The 22,631-nt window shown below is 40.8% G+C and overlaps 1 protein-coding gene across 2 annotated transcripts in view; it reads right to left on the reverse strand.

The window, feature by feature from the left end:
- Positions 1-921: 921 nt before the first annotated feature.
- The window catches only part of Flrt2 (fibronectin leucine rich transmembrane protein 2), an 89,224-nt gene continuing 67,514 nt past the window's right edge, over positions 922-22,631 (reverse strand). For both annotated transcript variants that reach the window (XM_076849784.2, XM_076849783.2), the window contains exon 2: positions 922-8,843. In XM_076849784.2, coding sequence (XP_076705899.2) covers positions 6,476-8,458 — 1,983 coding nt within the window. In that variant the 5' untranslated portion in view covers positions 8,459-8,843 and the 3' untranslated portion in view covers positions 922-6,475. The remainder of the gene's footprint in view (positions 8,844-22,631) is intronic.

Consider the following 22,631-nt stretch of genomic DNA (forward strand, 5'->3'; position numbering starts at 1 on the left):
GCCAGGGTTCTACGGCTCTAATAGATTCTGACGTAAGTGCATCTTCAGCAGGATGTACAGTATACTTGGGGCAACCTCTCAGGTATGAAACAAATGATTACTAAAAATAGCCCAAGTCAAGTTGTCTCATAGTTCCATCTCTCTGTGGGTGGAGACATATTTTGCTTCCATCTGAAACCTTCAAATCGAGCAGGAGGGCATTAAAGATTCAGAAAAAAAAATAGAATTTCTATAAAAAACTGGAACAAATGAAAAAGGGCTTTAAAAGCCAAGTATTTTTTGAGGTTTTCCCAGTGTTTCCTTGACTAGTCATAAAGAATAATTAATATTGCACCCACAGAGAGAAATTATAGTTCCATCTTCATATATCTTTAAACACTGACTAAGAATTTATCCCAAAGGCCAGTCTTAAGGCCAATCAATTTATTAAGAGGCAGGAAAACTGCTAAATGTCCATGGAGACCTGCCTGGGGTTAGTTCCTGACTGTGCCATTTGCAATATTTGTGGCTATGGACCAATCATTTAATGTCCCTGGGGCTGAGTTTTAAAATCTGAAAAATTAAGAGACCATACTTTACATGGTTATTTTAATGACTAAATGCAAATGTGTATCAAAGCATTTTGGATACATACTTTTGGATACATAGGTGCTTGATAATTGTCAGGTGCCATTGTTATTCAAGATTAATTTTCCATTCTGGTGCATAATAGAGATTCAAGAGTTTGCATGTGTAATTACAAAATACAGTTCCTAACGTTTCAATTACTTTTATTTGGTATACATTTGAAAACTTTATTTGAAATTAGTTTTGATTTTGTCAATTTGATGTCACTTTGCAACACATATTAAAAGCAAAGATCACCTTATAAGGTAGATGCACCATCCACCTTCCCAACAGGTAGGAATCCATCTCTCTCTCATTATCCTGGACATGCTGCTAGTTAAATAAAAAGAATGGCAGGTGATTGTATGTGTTCTGTGACATGAGGGCATCAGGCAAAAAAATAAATTACAAAATCCATGTGTTCTCTACTTGGCAGAGTCTCATTTTTCTCTGAAATCTCAATAGAACCTAAGGGGTAGGTAAATGCACTGGATGAACAGAAATATCTATGGACATGGTGGAGTAGAACTCGGGCTTGATTTGGCTAGCAATGCATTTGTTCTATGAAGCCTCTGAACTCAGCCTGAGGCCTGGAACAGAGGAGCAGGAACTTCATAAATTCTTTTAAATAAAAGGTACTCCTTGGTAAGGGATCTAGTCTCCATACAGTAACGTCTGAAACTCTTGGCAAAGCCAACCAAGAATAAAAACGACATTACTTTACATAAAATATTCCCAATGTAATAGGAGTCATTGATTACCACTCTCTTTCATAGTTCATTTTCCAGCAGAGGTTCTACAAATAAGTGATACTAGTTAACTGAAATGTCAAAATTTTATTTCCTGATTCAATCTCTGTCAAATACATCAGTGGTGAAAATGGCCAAGAAGGTTAGGGAAAGGGGTTCTGGAACATTCCATGAGACTAATCCAGAATATCCAGAATTGAACTTGAACAGACACATTTTCATGAGTGTCCCATAGAAAGTATAGGTGATGAGGTCTGAGCAATTCTGAAGGAGAAAAGTACCATGAGCATTCTTAAAGAAAACTGACATTCAAACTCAATAGTGCATGTTAAGAGCAGATTATGAGGGAGAAGACTATTCTGACCGGATAACTACATTGTCATTATCTACATCCTAAACAACATCATTTTCACAAACATAAAACAATACGCTCTGTATATGTGAGTATATGTTAAGGATACTTGTGAGAACACAAAATTTAGTTGGGAAATAGGGAAGAACATGAGGCTTTCACTAAACCCCTCACACACAAAAAAGAATCAAATGGCCCTTACACAACACGAGTTGTTTGCATGGTCAGTCGGAGAATATGAAAATCCTATTACCTCTTCCATTCCTCCTTCCTCTTTTACATTAACAATACAAGTACTGGCTGTATCCCAATGAACTGAGTAGATAAACACAATGTGGTTTTCTTTTAAAATAAGCCTTTACTGAACATATCAACAAGGTACTGTATAGCGTGGAGTGAAGTTTGTAGTTAACAGAGTGTGTGACACGGTAGGTCTCAAGAGGATGTGGGATGCAGAATCTTCCAGCTCCTTGAAGTTCCTGGTCAGAGAGAACACGCTTCACACAAACCAGAAGCAAATCGACAAATGATTCAAACAATAACAAGTCATCAGATTAATTTCAGTGGATAGATCAGTCCTATAGGGGACAAGCAGTACTGGTGACTCACTGTGCCTCAACTGATTACAAGTCTTACATCCTATGGACACCTTCGCAAATGCCCTCAGGTCTATGTGTATGCACACACATGCGTACTTCATACTGATTAAAAAATGCCTGTCACAATGGCCTTGCTTTGTGCTCTTTGGGTGGGTGTGCAGTGAGAAAAAAAGAAATATAGCAAAAGAAGATGTGTTATTACAGCATCATCATCTGTGTAAAACACATTTTCCCCACAGCCAGTGAAAAGCATCCCCCATTGCCAGCAATTGTCTTTCAACCTTGCAGAAGGAACCAAAGAAGGATGTGAGCAACAGCTTCCTAACTTCAGTGTTTTGACATAAATAAAAGAGCATCAGGCAATATTTGACAAGATCAAGAACTGGAAGCTGTTCTGTGTATGTATCTTTTCCCTGTTTGGTACTCTTTTCTGCTTTGCTGTCCTGTGAATCTGAAAAGGAAAGTTATGAGCATGGGTGCGATTGTCATGCTCTAAAGTAAAGTGTAGTCTTCTTATTAGAGTTAGAGAAAAATGCCATAAACAAAGACACTGAGTGAAATGAGCCACTTCACAGTCAAATGTTGCAATGGACACGCAGCTGGGTTTGCTGATCAAGTGAGGCACCTGCTCTGTGTGGACCACAAAGCTGCCCTGTGTTCTAAGTGGGAACCTTGCTCACAACATGAAGAGAAGGAAGTTCTGACATGGTGAAATGACTAAGACCATTATGATCAGCACTAGTAGGAAATGGAGCTGTGCTATGAGCTACTTCAATAAGACTTTTTACCAGATCGGTCACGTCATAATTTTTGTTTGTAACTTGGGGGGGAAATATCTAATATAGTTTCAATGAACATCTGGATAATTAGAAATTGCATCTTTTTTCCCTAACACAAGAGATCGTTTTCCACCTTGTGCAAGGAAAATAGGAACATCCTTGTGGTCTCTGCCTGTGAATGTCCCATGTGATGTGTGGGCAGTGCATCTGAGAGTGTTTGAGTGAAGCCCAAGGTCTCTCCATGATCAAAACATCTCCTCAAACAAGCAGGTATGAACAACTACCCAGGGTATGAATACCTGTTGATAATACTGTGTGACCATGGCTATGCCTTCTCCTTCTGCAATGTCCTCTGTACTGTGATATATTTCTGGACTCTGACAGGGCTGGATACTATCTGAGATCATCGCAGCTGGTCGGTATCAAGATCTCTATAAGCCAGTGGACCAGGTCCTTGGCCTGCACCCTTAACCTTGACTAATCACCTCAAAATACAAAATGACGAAACCAAAAGAGGAGAAAATACAGAGCAGATGTATCTACAGATCATACTCTGATGAGGAAACATGCTAGTGAAAGCATGATCCATCAGTGACGATCATTCAACAATTTTTGTAAGAGGCCTGAGATTTTACAGATTTTATGATGTGCTTTCCATCCTGGTGTAGGCGAGAGCCCCAGGTATGTTATTGTAAATGGCAGGCTGATTTTAGTCGTAGCACTCTTGGTCATGATGTGCACAAGATCAAAGTAAATCCTGTAACTATATTTTCTCTCTTCAGTAAAGAAATTCTGTCAGATCACCCTAACCATTTCACATGACTAGATCTCTACTGTGCCACTTAAACCTGAAATAATTCCGTAAAATCCCCAAAGATATTACAAGAACCTCTCCATTCTTGTTCTTCCTGATCCAAAGCAAAGAGGTCTCAACAGCCAAAATTCCCACTGGGAGTTAAACATACAATACCAATAAATGAGAATGGTTTTGTGGATAACAGAAATAAAAGCCCTCAAAAGCCAGAGTACCATCATTTGAACAAACAGTTTTATCTACATAGCCAAGGGGAAGAGGCCAGTGGAAGGACATTATCCAGTTAAGTACAAAAAAAAAAAAACCCACGGCAATGTCCTGATTTTAGTTGGCTTACTATTACACTGGTCACCTTCGCAGGTTGTCTTATCCCTTCATGGTATGGACCTATCTTTAAAAACACAACAGCGAAGACCCTCTAGCTAACAGACTAAAAATGGAAACCAGAGTCACTTTAGAATTAATTTAAATTAATTCATAGCTAAATTCAGCTCTATTGACTGCACAGTTTCAAGTCTTGTGTCTACAACATTCTAGCTTCAGTTATATGTTTTGCTTATTCTGAGGGATGAGGGAGATTAAAACATATAAGTCAGGGTATATCGTTAAGGAAAATAAAGCTCTTACTATAAAGAAAAACTTGCATAGCGTTTTATACCTAAACTTTTACAAAGACGCATCACAGTTTTATTTTGCTTAAAAAGACAGAGAAAGCAAGATGAGTGTGACATTTACTTCATGAGTCCCTAAAATAATGGCCAGTGGTAACAGAAATATACCACGCAGTGAAATGCCTAGACACGATCTTCCAAAATAATTTTCCAAGGATGCACTTTCTTTCAGATAATGCATGTGATCTATAGCCCTTCTACATCTAAGGAGTGGTGAAGATTAGAGTAAATGGTACGTGCTTGCTGAAGATGGACGTTGCTTCAAAAACATTTAGGATTAAGTGCAGATATCCCTCTCTATTCTATGCCCTCTGCTTGCTGCCCTGCTCTGCCAACATTCGGGGAAGCTCTTCTTCTCTGACTTGTTCATTTTTCATCTGTGGTCTTACAGAAGATTTACCATCCCTCTACAATTCCCAATTGGAGGAACTTCCACAATCGAAAAAGAACACATGAAATTTCAAGTGTTGAATGGGATCAAAGTCGGTCCAAGATGGAAACCTGGTATTGCTTTTAAAAATATGCATTCTTTTGGCCAGCTTTGATGTGTCCTTATAGAATTATTAGCAGTGAGAATTAATATGCATTTTAAAACATGTAAGTACATAAAGATATTCTGTGCAACCAGGACTGGCATTCATAATTCTCTTTGAAATACTGAGCAGAGGGGGACAAACAAAGGTGGCATAAACAACTTAATTACAAAAATAGATGCAAAATGATTGGAAGACAAGAATTTGAGAGGGGATAAAGGTATTAATTCAAGCTATTTCAACATGATACGAATAAAGTCAGTTGATAGAGTGTCATAGAACCACTGATCAGTTGCTTTTGTCTAAATAGTATCAGTAATTTTGAAATAAGAAGTTGTTTTAATACATTTTAAACACTGTTTTCTCATTGGTCTAAATATCATGTTGATATAGCCTCAGTGAAACTACCCAAATAATTCTCATTATCAAAAATAATTCCATTCAATATAATTCTTCCCATTATTTTATTAGGCTCTTCTAAAAAAGTATTCTAGAATATATCTCTGTTGAATGTGATTCAACCTGACATATGATTTGAATAGTGACACTTTTTAAGGGATTTTTTTTTTCTTGCTAGGACTGATCATACCGGTCCCTGAAGATGACTAAAATCATACTCAAGTCTCTAACTCTGTTATCACATAGGGCCAGGGAAGCATGAAGAGTGATTTTTAAGCTCCCACTCAGAAAGCCACCCCCGGGTTCTAAGGTCTTTTCAAATAGGCTCTTGATTTTCTAGATTGTGTCAGGCTGGGTTCACTTATCTCACAGGAACCGGCTTCCTTTTGATGCTTTCTAAATTTCCTGCACTGGGTCAACTCAGGGTAACTACCTCCTTTCTTATTTCATGGAATTTTTTTTTTTTAACTTTTCTTCCAGACCAGGAGGCACAGAAATAGCATGAGAACATCTCAGCCATTTCTTGCTTTACCCATTATTCTTCTTACCCGGAGGAGTCCATATGAATATGCCCTTTCATCTGACCATCAGCTGTCGGAAAGGAATTTATCCTGACAGCTACCACAGCAAAGTGGTTCATGTGCATCATAAGGAAGAATCACTCTTTCTTCTGCCTCGGCGCTAGGTTCTCATTGTACAACCCCGTACAGTACTTCAGCAACTATTTTTTTTTTTAAGATTTAAAAAGCAAAGAGTTACAAAACTGTTTGTAATTAACTTGAAATAGAAAAGATAGCACTTTTTTTTTTAAATCCCATTATATAGTACACCGTATAAATTACAGAGTATTCAAATGCACAAACGCATCTGTGTAACATTTATCAAATGTGATCTGCGTGTCTATGTGCACACACGTGTGTGTTCTCAAAGAGTTGGGCTGTTGGCCTTCCTAACGACGCTGGACCTCGGGTTGTTACGTGTGGCAGTGCTCCAGGTCTGGCACGCTGCTGTTGCAGTATCTCATGTTATTGGGGATATGGCAGTCTGTGTAATTAATGCCCCCGTTTGGGGTGTAAATGGGCTGCAGTCTGAAATCTCCTTTAAGGAGCTGATCGTTATTTAAGGAGACGATCTGAAAGCTGGTTTCCGTCATCTCCAGGATGGAGTTGTCCTTCTTGGTGCCTGCCTCACAATAGTCATCTTTCCGACGGCCCCGGTTGTATTTCCACTTCTGCGAGGTGTAGCGCCCCTTTTTGTGCATGTGCCAGCAGAAGACGCTGAGCAAGACCACGAGCACGAATATCACCGCACCCCCGATCAAACCCGCCAGCAGAAAAGGGGAGCCCATGCTGTGGGACGTCGTCTGCTCGTGGCTCGAAGCGGTGTTGCTGCCATTGTTCAAATAGGAGGCCAGGGTGGTGGCCTCCGAGCAGACGGTGTCTTCTGCAGCTCGGTAGTTAAAAGCATCCAGTGGCACTAAGCAAATCCGATAGGTGGATCTGGGCTCCAAATTAACCAGGCTCAGGTGTTGCTTCTCCCCACTGACGATGCGCTCCTGGACGATGCCCCCCACCAGGCTGTGGCCCATCTTCACCCACGTGAGTTTGTATGCCATCACAGTAAAGAGAGACAGCCAGCTGACTTGGATGGAAGTGTCATTCACAAAGTGGATGGACAGCTGGATCCGCTCAGATACAGGTGGAGTCGCTCTTTCTCTACCATCCCAGTCAGGAACGGTGGGAAGTTTGGATGTAGTAGGAGCTGGAGGTGTGTAGCTTCTGCTAGGGGTTGGAACAGAGAGAGTGGGAGGCTGGGTCGTAGGAGATATAGTACTTGGGGCTGGGGTAAAGAGAGGCTGGCCAGGGGTCGTGGTGGGACACGACAGAAGATTCATATTCAGCTCCCTGACAGCCATCCCCCGGACTTGTTCAGGACCTTGGCACATGAAACCCCGTACGTTGAGAGATGAAGGGATATATTTGAGCCATTCTGTGACCCACTTAATACTGCAGTCACAAAACCAAGGGTTATTCCGAGCAGTGAGCTGCTTCAAGTTGGAGAGATTATCAAAGACCCCTTGAGTCAACTTTCTCAGTTGGTTGTTGGATATGTCCAGCCGTTCCAGCTTCCGGAGGTTGGAGAAGGCTGTCAGAGGGATGTGGTTAATCTGGTTGTCCTGCAGATACAGCCTGATGAGATGCGTACCTGGCAGATCGGGAGGGGGATAGGAGAGCGAATTACGGACTATGGAAAATTCCTTGAGCTTGGTGAGATGGCTGAAGGTGCCCTCGGCAATGCCCTTGTTCGTCAAGAGATTCCCATCCACGATCAGACGCTCCAAGCTTGTGAGGTTCTGAAAGGCCATGTCTGAGATCACGGCGATTCGGTTTTCATCTACTCTCAGCTCTTGCAGGTCCACAGGAAGCCCGACAGGCACGCTGCTCAGGTGGTTCTTGGACAGAAACAACAACTTGAGGCTAACAGCCTCCCGGAAGGCCCCATCCTCCACCCCCACCGTGGAGATAGAGTTGTCATCCAGGTGCAGCTCTTCAAGCTTCAGAAGCTGGGCAAGGGCAGCACGTGAAATGGTCTGAATGTTGTTTTCCTGCAAATGGAGAACTCGGACGTTCTTGGGAAGGTTCATGGGGAATTCATCCAGTTGGTTGCCATAAAGGTAGACCGTGTGCACTGACTGTACATTGTGCAGCTCTGCAGGAAATCCAGCATTATTAATTTGGTTGTTGTGGAGGTAGAGTACGGTTACGCCCTCCGGGATCCCAAGAGGCACTGAGGTCAAGCTTCGCTCGTTACAGTAGACAAAGTTCCTGTCGCAGCGGCACACGCTAGGGCAGGCCAGGAGTTTTGACACTTGTGAGTAGAGCCCTAGGGAAACGATAAGCCAAGATTTCAGGAAAAAAGCCCCATGGCTGGGCCACTTTATGGTCTGCAGGCCCATTTCTGAAGAACAGAAAGAAAATACAATGTGGTGGGGAAAAGAAAAACTAAAAAATATATATATATATATATATCAGCAAAATCAAAATGACGGGACAGGTTCTGTCAAAGTCCAGAATTCCAGCTACAGGAAATGTCCCGAGGGCATCGGTGAAAGAACCTTTCTGATGTCTCTGGTCTTATCAGCCTGTATGGCCCTCTTTGCTGTTGTCCTCCATGTGCAAAAGACTTCAATAGGGAGAATTTTCTATGCAGGCAGCAGGTGAGGCCACGTTATCTGCGGGGTCTACACAGCCAGAGTGGGTGGACAGAACTCCTGTCCTCTGATGGAGGTCAGGCCAGGGCTGATGGACCTATGGACTTCTTGGTTAAGCACAATCTGTGATCTGTTGTAGGGAAGAAAAGAGAAGAGAGTCAGTTAACGGTAGTTATATAAGAAGTACTGATATGCCCACAAACCTTTCAAAAATAGCAAGTTTGGGACTAGCATATATTTTAGCTAACCAGAATTTAGTTGGAAAGATATTTAAGAAACCAATGAAATATCTTCAAAAGGAAACGCTTATTATCAATCCTACTGTGAACTCTGCATCCCAATCAGTACCTTCTCTTAAATATCTATTTGCATATATATATATGCAAATAGATATTTTTGTGCAACAGACACACAGTCAACACACAGGATTGGTGAATGATTATCATTTCCAAATCCTATTTATCAATCTTACTACAAGATGGAGTTGGGCACTAAGGGAAAAAAATGTGAAGCCCTCTAGAGTTATAAATCTTCAAAATGCAAAATGGTGAGTAAGTCATTTTAAAAAATGCACTCTTGGGCTAGGGATGCGGCTCAATCGGTAGTGTGCTTGCCTGGCATGTGTGCAACCCGGGTTCGATCCTCAGCACCACATACAAACAAAGATGTTGTGTCCGCCGAAAACTAGAAAATAAATATTAAAAATTCTCTCTCTCTCTCTCTCTCGCTCTCTCTTTAAAAAAAAATGCAGCCTTATTAAAAAATTCTTCCCAATGCACTGTGTTTCCAAATACATTTATCACATAATGATAACTCATAAATGATGTAGCTATAGCTTTGTATGTTTCCATCTCCTGTTAAAATGCATCTTGAAAGTCTAATATGAAAGCTTACTTCTGCTTAGTGGAGAATTCTAGAGAATGTAAAGAAAAGGTTAGAATACAACATTAATAGAGATTACTCATTATATTACCACTCAGAGATAACTGATAAGTTTATTTGTTTCTTTTGCCTATGAATGCATATAACAACATTGGAATCATTATTTACCTTCCTGTTTTTTACCTAACAATTTGCCATGATCACATTCCATGTCATTAAAAACCCATGCATCCTTTCCATCTGACACAGATGAACTAGGACAGGGATAATGCACAGAAGCACACATGAAGGCAGAGAAAAGACTTCTCTTTTCTTCCCCGCTTCTTGCCTCTCTTCTTTTGTCTTCTTCCCAAATAGCTCCCACTTGAGTTACCAAGGAGACTGTCCAAACTCCAATCTGAGACACATTTCCACCACCCGCCTCCTTTGGGACCTCCAGGTATGCATGAGCTCTGCCACTGTGATTCCTTTTAAGAGTTGCCAGGCTCATGATTGAGAATAAATGATTTTCCAATATCACCTCCCTCATGCCCGTGAGTGTTTTCCTTTTTTTGAAGGACTTTCAGCAAATTATGAAATGAGAGAAGACATAATGGAGGAAGGAAAGGCAATCCAGGGCTAGCAAGCATGCCTTCTTGCTCTAGAATGTGTTCCATTTGTTTTTAGATTACAGAGGTAAAGAAGTTAATTGAAAGGTGCCAGATTTGATTTCCCTACAAAATAAGCTAACATGACAGGACATGGGGACTGCAAGTCCTCTAATTTTCACCAAGATACAGAGATCGAAATAACTTATATCTAAAAGCACAGAGGGTCTATTTGTAACTGTTCCCTCAGCTATCTTTAGAAATATAATTTAAAAAGAAAAAAAAAAGTATTGTAAATGTTATTTCAGTGTCAAGGATACTGTGAATTTGTTCTATCATTTAAAAGATTGTAAACCATATAAAAATGCCTTTGATGATCAGAAATGATAAATTCATTTTTGATTGCTTATTAAAAAAAAGGGAGAGGCTGTTTCTTTCTGGGCAAAAGCAGAAAGATATGATGCTTTATTTAAAATGAAGTGGTACTTATAAATTTGTTTTGCCACTGAAAGGGAGCCATTCTCTCCAGAAGAAATCTCTACATGGTTAAACAATAGTTTATACAACAGAGAGTAGCACAGGAAAACAGAGTTTGATGCCATCACCTCTATGCCATCCCTATCTCAGGTGTCACAGTATCCCAATGATTCCTAATGTCTTGCTCCTCAAGTATAGTGTGTGGTCTAGCAGCAGGAGTCTGACCTGGGAAGCTGGTAGAAATGCAGAACCTCAGGGCAGAATGCAGTTTAACAAGAACGGTGGGTAGGCCAGTTAATATTGGAGAAATACCACCCTAAACACAGAGATGTCTTAATTATTCATGGTTTAATTTATTACATGTTAAATAAAATGCAGGAGTATATCACATGACTTCTGTGAGCCAAGTAGAGGTAGAAGAGACACTAATCAGCTCCATCTCAAGGAGATGGCCTCAGATTATATCTTATATATAAATTAGATCTTCTAGGTAGAGAATCACAATGACTAGCTATGCCATTTGACCTCAGTGGAAAATATTTATTTCAATAACAAGCTTGGCTGTCTGGTAGGACCTTAAACACTTATTTGTAAACAGACAGCCTACCTTTATGAAGTAATTAGGTATACCTGCTCTTCAGGTGAAAAGAAAGCCTAAAAACCTAGAATCTAATGTGTCTGAGTATTGTGTTCATCTGGAATCTTCAAAATGTGACAGGAGCACTCTGTTCTTACTTTCAGTTCAGAGGATGGCTACTGTTATATTCCCTAGGTAAGAAACACAGCTGCAATGTTTAGAAGTTCCTAGGTAAAAAGAACAGACACTTTAAAATCATGGTCTCCCCATTTGACATATGAGAAAAATAGTTGCTAATTCATAGCACTGTTGAGAGGAGTAAGCAAGAGTTAGGAAAAGTTTGTCTAGTGCCTTCAGGTGGCAAAAATACAATAAATACAAACCAGTATTCCTATGTAATTGTCATTATTAATTATATCTGAAGAGGTGAACTCCAATATGTAGAACAAAATGATACCACTTTTGACCTGCCAAATTCTATGTACCTTCTCCTACTGCAGGGTTTCCCAGTCCTTACACTGATGACATTTTGGAACACATAATTCTTTGTTGTGGGGCTGTGGTGTGCATCCAAAAATGTCTTCATCTTACCAGTGCCTCAGAAGGTTAGCATCGTTATTGCTAATTTTCTAGGGGAAATTAAAGGTAAGTTTTAAATAAGCATAACCTAAAAATGTTCACTGTGGTGGATACTAATATTCATTTATTCAATCCATATTTAATGGGCATTAGAATGGGCAGCTGAATTCAGGGCAGAGCCAGTGTGATTTTAGGCCTCATGAGGGTTAAAATTGTAGAGAAGGGAGAGACTTGGGTATGAAGGGAATGAGAGCACTGTGGAAAGAGCTTTAATACAGCTGATGGGGGCCCAAGAGAAAACAAAATTAAACTATTCCAGGTGGAGAACTGTCTCAAGGACAGAAGTCTCAAGCCAAGGAGCCATTCAAAGGGTTTTGCACACAGATCAAACTGCTTGATATTTGAATCAAGAGTTGAAACCCAGCTCAGTCCAGAGAAGGAACAAAACTTGACCAACCAGAAAGCACTCTCCCCAGCTCTTGGTTAGCTTCTCCCAGAGTACTGCACTTCTAAAAGATAATAAACAAACCCATACTTCAAAATCATTAGAAATGTATACGTCTTTAACTACTAGGATAAAAATGGCTTTGTAAGATGGTTTTGAAATATTGAGACAGAATGATTTTATGTTCCCCTGTTTGTATGAATGTGTACTGAATATGTTCCCCCTACAAGAAACCAGAGATAATGAAGAATAGCAAAATGGAAGGTGTTAGATAAAAACAGAAATTTTCATTTAAAGTCCACAATACAGTTTCGAAAGCCTGCGTATAAACCAACACATTACAAATGCTCTTTGGGGACAAAGAGAGCCTGGCCCTGCCAGTCTCTTAAAGATGACAGTAACAGCAGCAGCTTTTCCAAGCTATTTTACCTTAATTTAACTCTTTTCATAAGAACTGACACTTAAGCACACAAATCACGTAAAAGCTTTATGCAAAGTGTTTCTCTCCTGGTGTTACCTAAGAAGTTCTTTCTTTCTTTTCTTCTTCTTCTTTTTTTTTTTTTTTTTTTTCTTAATTGGTTCCAGAAACCTGTATTCCAGGAGCGCTTAATAAATCCAGACTATAAAAATCACGGTACAGAAAATAAGAGTTGTCAATAAGCACTGCCAATCACATAACATAACCACACTAGGACAAACCTAATAAAATCTTCATGGGCTCAGCATTGGCGGGATGGTGACAAGATAGCACCCGGGCACAAAGTGATAGGAATGAGAAAGCTCAGATGAAGAGGGTTTCTCCCAGAAAAGTGTCCTGGGGTCAGGTCCCACTTCTAGAGATTCTGGTGTTAAGCAATTGGTGTTTAAAATCGCACCCATTCAGCTACAGATTTCATAAGCCTAACTACACGACGAACGTCTCTGTTAGGATCTGGAAACATGAAAGCAATTTATAGATCTCGTGCACATTTCCACATTCCTGAGGGTAGGTTATAAATACTGTTTGTTCGACAATCGGAGAGCTCTGTAGTCAGCTGGCCAAGATGTGGGGATTAGCAAAGGAATCTGGGGAGTATAACAATAGCCACCTCTGAATTGAAACCATTTTTCCATCTCATTCACTGGACCAAGACCCCTGAAGTTTCTCATTAGACAAATATTTTTGTTTGCTGAGAGAAAGGAGGGAAGTGGGAAAGAAGGAGAAAAGGAGGAAAGAAAAGAAAGGAAATACTTTATACAGTTGACAATTACCTGGCTCCACTCAGTCTAGAATTAAAATCAAACCTCACCCCAGCCCTCAAAAAAAAAAAAAAAAAAAGAAAAAGAAAATCTGTCTGACAACACATTTGAAGGATTATCCTCATGTGGTTTCCAATTGGCTCAAATAATGGAGATACGATTAGAGTAAACAACCACTGTTATAAAACGTCAAATGCACACATTCGAGGGCACATTCACTACTGCCACGACAGGCCTCAACCCAGGAGGGAGCTACCATGGACTAAAATCTGTAACTGCTAGACAATGGCCTCTTTCCTTATCAACCACCACCCACATGTAGGTTTGCTCCAAAAGGTTAAATGACCAGTTAACTTGATGCCGGAAAGTAATTCCTGATAGTAATTCCTGGCTGGGTAGCTGGTTCCCAAATATAGTTTTAAAGAGAGAGAGAGAGAAGAATTGAAAGAATGCTGACAGAATACAAAAGAACATGCCCCATAAAGGATGAACTTCCTATAGCTCCTATCTACGTACTTTTAATCCACTTCAAAGAGAGGCTGTTCAACTCATTTATAACATTAATTCATCTGCTTAAACAGTAACACCTCATGTTTCATAGAAAAGTACTGATTTGTTAAGGTTCTCACCTTGATAAAAGATTTTTTTCCCCCATCATTTGGTACTGTGGCTACCCAATCCTGTGGCCCATCAAACTATAATGGAAAGGTGGGGCAAAATGGAGGTTTCTGGAAACCCCCTGCAGATCCTGGTTGAAGACATCTGCTAATGAGGCTGGGCAGGGGTATCTCTGTCAATCTTCCCCAGGTAAGCCTGAAGATCATGACTTGAGGCTTCCACCTGGGCCTCTCCCATTCAGAAATGCTTTGTGGGGACCCAGACAACTGGTCCTTCTCCCTCGCCCATCACACAACCATGTGGGTGGTGGCCGGGGGCAAGGAAAGAGAAGTGGTTTGGAGTCCATGTGAATTTAGCAGCAATCTCAGCTCATCCACTAACAGGAGGACGATGACACCTGGTTTCACCTCTGGCACCTCACTTTCTTCATCTCAAGGAGGTAATAATCAGCTGCGCTTACAGAACTGTTGGGAAGAGAAGATACCAAGTATGTACACTGATGAGGATTAAGTGCAAAACAAACTAACAAACTGGCTTAAGAGAGGCAGAGAGGAGCTGGACATGATGGTGCAGGACTTGTCATCCCAAAAAGACAGGAGGCTGAGGCACAAGGATTCTAAGACAGGATGCCTGAACATAATAAAATAAAGAAATAAACAAAAACCAGAGGGGGCTGCTGGTTGCTGGTGACGTGGCTCAGTGACAAAGCACCTCCAGGTTCAAACTCCAGTAACAAGAAAGTAGCCGGTGTGTGCAGAGATGATTCAGTGAGTGACAGATGGGCTCTGGGGAAGATGAGGGACAGACAACCTGAGAGGCATTTCATTTACCAATCCTATTAACTTGGACACATGACTTCACCTCTCTGACAACCCATTTAAAATGGAGAAATTAATAGTATCAATCTGTTATGATTGTTGTCAGGCTACAAATCACTCAGAATATTGCAGAACACAGTCAGTATGTTGGTCATTCCTACAACGTGTTTTAAACAATAACAGCAACACTTCCTGCACAAGTGGTATTTGTCCCTGGTTTGGTAGAGTTGCTTCTGCTGAATTCATCCCATTTTCCTTTCCCTTTCATCCGCTGAAAGCTCTTTACTTGAGAGATACACACAACTCTTGCCATCTGTCAATGCTGCAAATGTGTGGACACAATTCTCAGGTCAATCAGTGAAAAAGTGACAGGCTGGGACCAGAAGGTAGGCATGGGCTGCAGAGCCTGTCTCCATACTCCGACCACCTCTTGTCATGCTCCACGCAGGCAGAGGCAGGTCAGCATTTGCTCTTGGTTATTTCCCCAGAGCCCACAGCAGCCCTCGGCAGGCATTTAAGAACTGTTTGTGGAATAAACGAACGAATCAAAGAATGCTCTTCAGATGATTACTCTGTTTGAAGAGGCAGTCTGTAAAAACTCTTCAACATCTTCAATCCAAGGTCCCACAAGAAATCACTGAGATGATATTTCATAACAGCTTTCACAGGTGTTAAGCTTTTCTAACCTATGTGGACAGATTGAAGGACAGAGAGGCAGATGGATGAAGGGTCCCTAAACATAAAGAAATTAATGATCTTGGGAAAAGGCACAGAATATGCTACTAGGAAATCACTGTAGTTACTACAGTAATAGATTTACTTTCAAAGTAACATCAGGTTCAATGCTCTCGTTAACCTACAGTATTGCTGAAGTGGGTCACTCTGAACCATGACTACAAACTAGGTTTGATGAGAGGCCGGTCAATACCTATCGCTTCAGTTCTATGATGGCTGTGAGCTAAAACCAGAAAGTCTTTGTGGTCTACCACAAAATATATGTATTTCTGCTCACATAATATCAATTGCTTCTAAATATTTACATAAATTCAGGGTAGCAGTTCAACTGAGCTTTAATTGCATAACATTTTATCATTCTACACGGTTAGAATCAATATAAAATAGGGCAGTGTCTTTGAGAGCTATAAAAACACTTACCAAAAATAAATAAATAAATAAACGGAATCCAAAAATATAAACATGGCCTATTTCCCCCCACCAAAATATCACACCACATATGTAATGTACGAATGAAACAGAAAAGCTTTCATCTCCTTTCACAAGGAGAACGTAGATTCCAGTCGGCAATATTGATCAGGCACACAAAATGAAATTAAATAGTGTGTATTTCCAGGTGAGTTATCTGGTTTTGAGTCTGAAAAATGAAAAATTCATTGCTTAAGCCTATTTTGGTATCAGAGAGATGGCTCGGAATGTAAATGGTATAAAATTTCCTCCCTGCATAAATAGACTTTTACAATGCACCTTCTCATCTTCAGGACACCTGTCATGCTGAGGTGTCAGGCTATGTTCAGGGGACTATTTCTGGATTTTGGAAATGAGAAGGGAAAGAAACAGAAGAGAGATTATTATTTCTTATCCTTCACCCTCTCATTGTCTCAAGGACACTTTCTTCCCCAGAACGTGACAAGACATGGGTTAAGAGCAAATCATTTCTAAAGCTTAAAATAAAACCCCAGATGATTTGCAACACTTTTATAACCAGGATAGCTACACAACGCACAGAAGAAATAATTCAACGGAAAATATAAAAAATACACAGCAGATTTTTAAAAGCCACTTTAAAAAAAACTATACTGGGTGGCTTCTCTCACATGAATAAATTTTGAGGTATGTCTCCAAACACAGAAGAATCTAAACATTCGAGAAAATTCTTCTTTAGGTTTATAGAGAGTCAGAGTTCTGCTCTCGTTTATGGACACTGCAGATTCCAAACCTTACTCCAACATCAAAAGTTTGTGTTCATACTGCCATTTTCAACCATTTAAATTTTTGTTTTAAAAAAAAGATGGGGGGCGTAAAGGCATTCATTTATTTATTTGGTTATTTATTTATAAAAAGACAACCACAATGTGACTCAGTGCATGCCACCCGGGTCCATGTGCATATAACTGCCACCAGAGGGAGGCAACACTGTGGAAAGGTGACTCCAATCTCTGTCTCTCTCTCTGTCTCTTTCTCTCTCTTTCTCAAACACACACACACACACACACACACACACGAAAATAGTTTTGATTCATTTTCCATATTTTTTAATGACTGAATGTTTGGGCTGCAATATTTATGGGTAAATAAAAAAAAACCCAAGTCTAAAAGAGCAAAGGAGAGTGTGGCATAACCTAGATCTAAACTCAAGACAGGGTGAGATTTTTACATGTGTGAAATAAGACTAGTGTATTCATCCTTCCTCAGCTATGCTCCTAAGCCTGGCTGAAAGGCAGGCCCTGGCCCTGGGGAGTAGGGTAGGTGGTCTATGAAGGTTTATCTCATAAATCATGGCATCCATTGGCAGCCCTGTTCTCTGAGACAAAACCCAGGTGACGACAAAAGACACAGTTCAAGAGCAAGACATGTGAGTGGACAAGGGCTTCGTGTGCTGTCATTTCCCAATGGACCTCCACATCCTCAAAAACCTTTCCTTGCCAGTTCTTGGATGCTTAAAACACTGTAATTACAAAGCGAATAATTTAAATGAGTATGCTACCCTCCCGACAGAGGCTAATGTTTCTGGCAGCCATTCCAAATCAAGTGAAGCACGTCAGACATTTCCTTAAAGTGAGTGTTTCTCAATCATTCCTTAGTTGTGGAGTGGCCACTGCGCGAGGAAAAGTTGAACGACAGATGAAATTGCTACAAATCAACAAGGAAGGGGATATGTCCAGAAAGCAAAACAGTAAAATCAAACAAAAACTACAAACTAGTACCAGCATGGAGGAGAGGAAGTGTGGTGGAGAACAGCTGGAGAGAGATGTGGGAGCACTCAGACACGGTGGTCATGGGTGGCAGCTTAGAGAACGGGATCCCAAATGTATGAGGAGTTGTTGAGAATGGGGATCCAGGGTTGGGGGTGAGCAGAGCATGGCCAGACAGGCTACCTTCTATCACTGTCCAGGACGAGGTAGGAGCAGGCAGGAAGAGCTTGGCTGCCTTCAGGCCTGAATGAAAAAGTAACTGGAAATGAGGAGAGGGCCCTCCCAGGCAGATGGAGGGCTGAGAGTTCTAAAAGACCTGAACTTGCAAGGCCTCATGGTATTGGGAGGCCAAGTGGACTTTATTCTCAGGGCAACTGGGAAGCCTGCAGGGAAATACACTGGGGCAAGGAGAGGCTGTAGAGAGAAAGTGCATTTCAAGAATCTGCCCGAAAGTGTGCAGGAGAGACCTAGAGATGCTCTCGAGGAAAGGAAGTAATGATGAGGCAGAAAGGGAAAGATTCCTGAGAAGAGTCTGGAGAGGAAAAGCAGCTCCAAAAATCTGTCAGACTTCTCTCTTCAGTGTCCTGTTTCACCCCCACACATCTCTTTTTTCCAGCCTTCTCAAATTCTCTTTGGAAATAAGATGATGTATAAATAATAAATTAAAAAAAAAAAAAAAGAAACACAGCTTTGAGTAATCAAGGACTTTGATGACAAAGTGAGGTACCCATGCTGTGTAACGACAGCCATGTCATTAATTAGAAGGGTCCTCCCCTTTCTATGCTGAGCACTGAAGCCTGCCACCTTGCTTAGCCGGACGTACCTTCTGCTGGGGAACGCACAGGGCCACCCTGCGGTTCCCTAGCAAGTAAATTGGTTCCTACTTATAAATTATTCTGTGTGGTAAAGCTGTGGCCTCTTCTTCAGAACTTCTGTGCAGAGCCTGGAAAACAACCATAATTCACTAACAACCCTCGGGACCCTAGTGATAAGGAAAGTCCTAGTGCAACCCAGGTTGGATGTGTTTCTTGATGACTGCCTGGGTTGTGCTCTCTGACCTGAACAGGGGATACGAGCTGTTCCGGGTCTCTGCAGGTGAGGCTGGGCCCCTCTCAAGGGGTGCAGGGCTCCACTCATGTTCTGCTTCTACCCCTGACCTGCTTAGGGGCTTCTGGAACCAAGTCCGTCCTCTTGAGTGCAGAAACAGTAAGTACTCAGGACCAGAACTTAATGAAGCAAATTCCCAGTGAAATGGCCCCTTCAATTAACTCCCTTTTGAATCCCAGTGGGAAAGGAAGAGACTTGGAAGCAGCTTCCCTGGCTCAGCAACTTTTTCATGCAGAACTTGCTGGAATTAGAAATATTTATTTATTTATTTTGGTACCAGGGACTGAACCTAAGGGCGGTTAACCACTGAGCAACATGCCTAGCCCTTTTTTATGTTTTGAGACAAGGTCTCCATAAGTTCTTCAGGCCTTGCTAAATTGCTGAGGTTGGTCTCACTCAAAATCCCCCTGCCTCAGCCTCCTGAGTGGGTGGGATTACTGGGCTGGCAATATATACGTTTGGAAATATTAAAGTCACACCTGTCTGACTTTCCAGGACTTCCTGAGAGGCAGATTAGTCACCGTATAAGAACTACACAGACTTTTAAAATAATTTTTAAGTAAGATTTATAGTTAATGAAGAATTAGATCTATAGTGGATCTTCTCATATATTCTTATCATACATTCCTGCAAATGTTTGGGGCAGGTCTGCTGATGGTGGTAGCTCTTTGCATTATTATGAGACCTGCCTACATAGAGAAAATAATTAAATGTGGTCATTTGCTATGACACTGTAAGCTAACAATCTTAGATACAGCTGCCTTCATACTACAGTAGGAAAAATGTAAAATACGGAACACAAGAGCAAGGCGTGCCGCAACTAGTAATAGAAGCTGACTAAGAAAGAGTCCCCTGACATCCAAGTCTGATAGCAAGATTGCAGAACAAACTCACCTGTAAACGGAGGGACAGCATCCTTCTGGACGGAGGCCATCCATCTGGGGCCTAACTTCAGCTTCTAGGCTTCCCCCAAAGTCTCTTATTCTTGGACCTGAAAATTTTCCCTTCCAAAGTGCTGTGGTCCCACCCTAAACAGTTTTAAGAATCCACCCACCTCGTATTTTTCAAGCCAATCAATTATGACTTCATACCTCCAAAGACAATCTGAGTTAGTCAGCTTTGTGTTGCTATGACCAAAATTACCCAATAATAATAATATTTATAGGGTTACCCAAAGAACTCAATGGGTTGGCCAATCCCAGACACATGGTGTGGTACATTTCACAGTGTCCCATGACACTCAGCTATTATTATTCTTACTTCCATAGGGTAGTTCTATGGCATCGAGTTTCAAATATTTTCCATTTTTCCTCTCCAAGAAGTGACTTATGTACATTTTTTTCTGCATATGTTTATGTAGTAGGGAAGGACATGAACAACATCATAAGTCTAAGTGTTTTTTCTCCTTTCTCCAAGAATCAGTGGAAGGGTTCACCTTCCCTTTGGTCCCTTTCATCTGCCCCTGCTTCCTGCCTGCCATGAGGTGAGCAGATCTTCCTTGGTGACATCCTTTGGACATGATGTTCTGCCTCACCTTGGAACCAGAGTAATGAAGTCAGATGACCATGGACTGAGACTTCTGGGTATTGCCATTTTAGTATGAAACTAAGGTATCATATGTTTAAGTAGCTTTCCTAAGATCAATGAGTTTAGAATTGGTAGCTGGGATGTAGGCAGCAGAAAGCTTCTTGCCATTCCACTTATTCAATACACCAGAAAGTATTATGCTGCCATCCCTTGAGTGAAACAAGCAAACTGTGACCTCATGGGCATCAGTGGCTGCCAAGACATCTCAACATATCTCTTGACTATGCTTCCCCAAAGACCCAAACCTACAATGTCACTTGTGCTTTTCTCCTGTAATCACAGAATCTGAACAAAAATTTTATTAAAATAAATAAATAAATAAAATAAAGGTGCAAAAAGGAAATGCAAACCCAGTTGCATGGTTTAGAAACACACATTAATGTTAAGTCAAAGTCACCGGCAAATTGGGGGTTTGGAAGGAAAAGGACAGGGCTAAACCTTAAAAATCCTATATTTCAATATGAAAGAAAACTGGAAATCAGTTGACACATTTAAAGGGGAAAAAAAAATGTTAATCCATTAGTGGCTCCATGTGCTGACCAGAATCTGAGTCCTACATCAAAAAACTGGCCCACCAGTATCCAATTAGATGTGATTTTTGCATTATTATTTGTTATTTTTATAATCTTTTAATTGAACTCGAGTAACTTCCAATTATGTCTGATGTCAGATAAGTAGTATATTACAGAAACTTTCAAACACAGTTTGTCATAATTCTATCAGACCTAAAACCTGGAAAATCTGAGACTCATGGAAGCAAAAAGTAATGCCAAAGCAGTGTCTACCGTGCAATGGAGAGAGACACGGCAACGGATGGAAATCAGGTCTCAATCTTTAACTGCATTTCTGAGTTATCAAAAGTAAAATGCAGTGGAAAGTAAACAAAACTAGAGGCTCCCTGAGAGGTCTTCAGAGAAAGTGTATGTTGGGGGGGGAGGGGGCAGAGAGTGAGACAGAAAGGCCTGGAAGATTGAAAAGCTCAGCTGAAGTCTTCCATATTCAGGCACCTCTGACTACCTGAATTATTTATCAGGTTCACTGAAGTTAAGCCACCAAGGGCAATGAATTCTTAGTGAATTCTCTGGGTCTTCTCATGTGACCTGTGGTGATTATGAACTCTCTGTGTGTCAAAGAGTCACCTCAGGGCTCACGGCACTGATAGCCAGATTAGGCCAGGAGGACTCTATTGTCTTTCCAGTTTCCTCCCTAATCCCCCCATTCCAGGCCTCTGCACACACACACACAGCAGGAAAGACTATTTCCCCCTCATTTTCTAAACTCTCTTTGAAGGTATTTCTTTGTGCCTCTTTGAACTGCAGCTATTTAGAGCAATTTAGTTTATCTGCATCATTTTATTGCCTCTACCATTAGTCCAATTTCAAAACCAATATGAACTACAAAAAATTTTTTTTTCTTCTGAGATTTAAAAATAATCCCTAGCCTTATTTATATGGCTCTCCCCCCCCCCTTTCTTGGTAGAGTTTTCCACTATTTCACAATTTCTTTGCTCACATCAATTTGCGAAAACGTATGTGGCCCATGGCAATCATTTGTCTTTCAATTGTAATCCACCCTGAATACTAATGTTGAAGACCTGTGTAGGTGGTGAGAGGTCAAGAGAAGTCAAAGTTATGCTCTTGAAAAATTCAAGAGCCTTTGAAAATTTTACTGTATTTTAGTAAATAAAATCCCCACATTGGAAAGCATTATCGGGCAACATAAAAACGCAGAAAACACAAGAAATAAGATATAAGTAAAAGAAGACCTGAGTTGGCGTTAGGAAATCATGATTTTCATGGAACTCCTGAATGCTCCATGAATGCAAAGATGTCACTTAACTCTCCTGGGCACCATGTCACCAAGTCACCATGTCTGAAAGGAGATGAATGGACACTACCTCAGCTCCTTTCCAATTTTAAAATGTGGCAACTGTCCAATCCATCCCATCCCCCACAACAACACAACACTCCACAGAAATTGGTTTTGAAACTTAGTGGAACAAGGAGGACTAATTTATGTAGGATGAAATTTTTCATTTCATCAAAACAAAGAACAAAAGTGATAGACCTGGA

The sequence above is a fragment of the Callospermophilus lateralis genome, chromosome 3 (genome assembly GCF_048772815.1).
Source record: "Callospermophilus lateralis isolate mCalLat2 chromosome 3, mCalLat2.hap1, whole genome shotgun sequence".
Lineage (NCBI taxonomy): Eukaryota > Metazoa > Chordata > Mammalia > Rodentia > Sciuridae > Callospermophilus > Callospermophilus lateralis.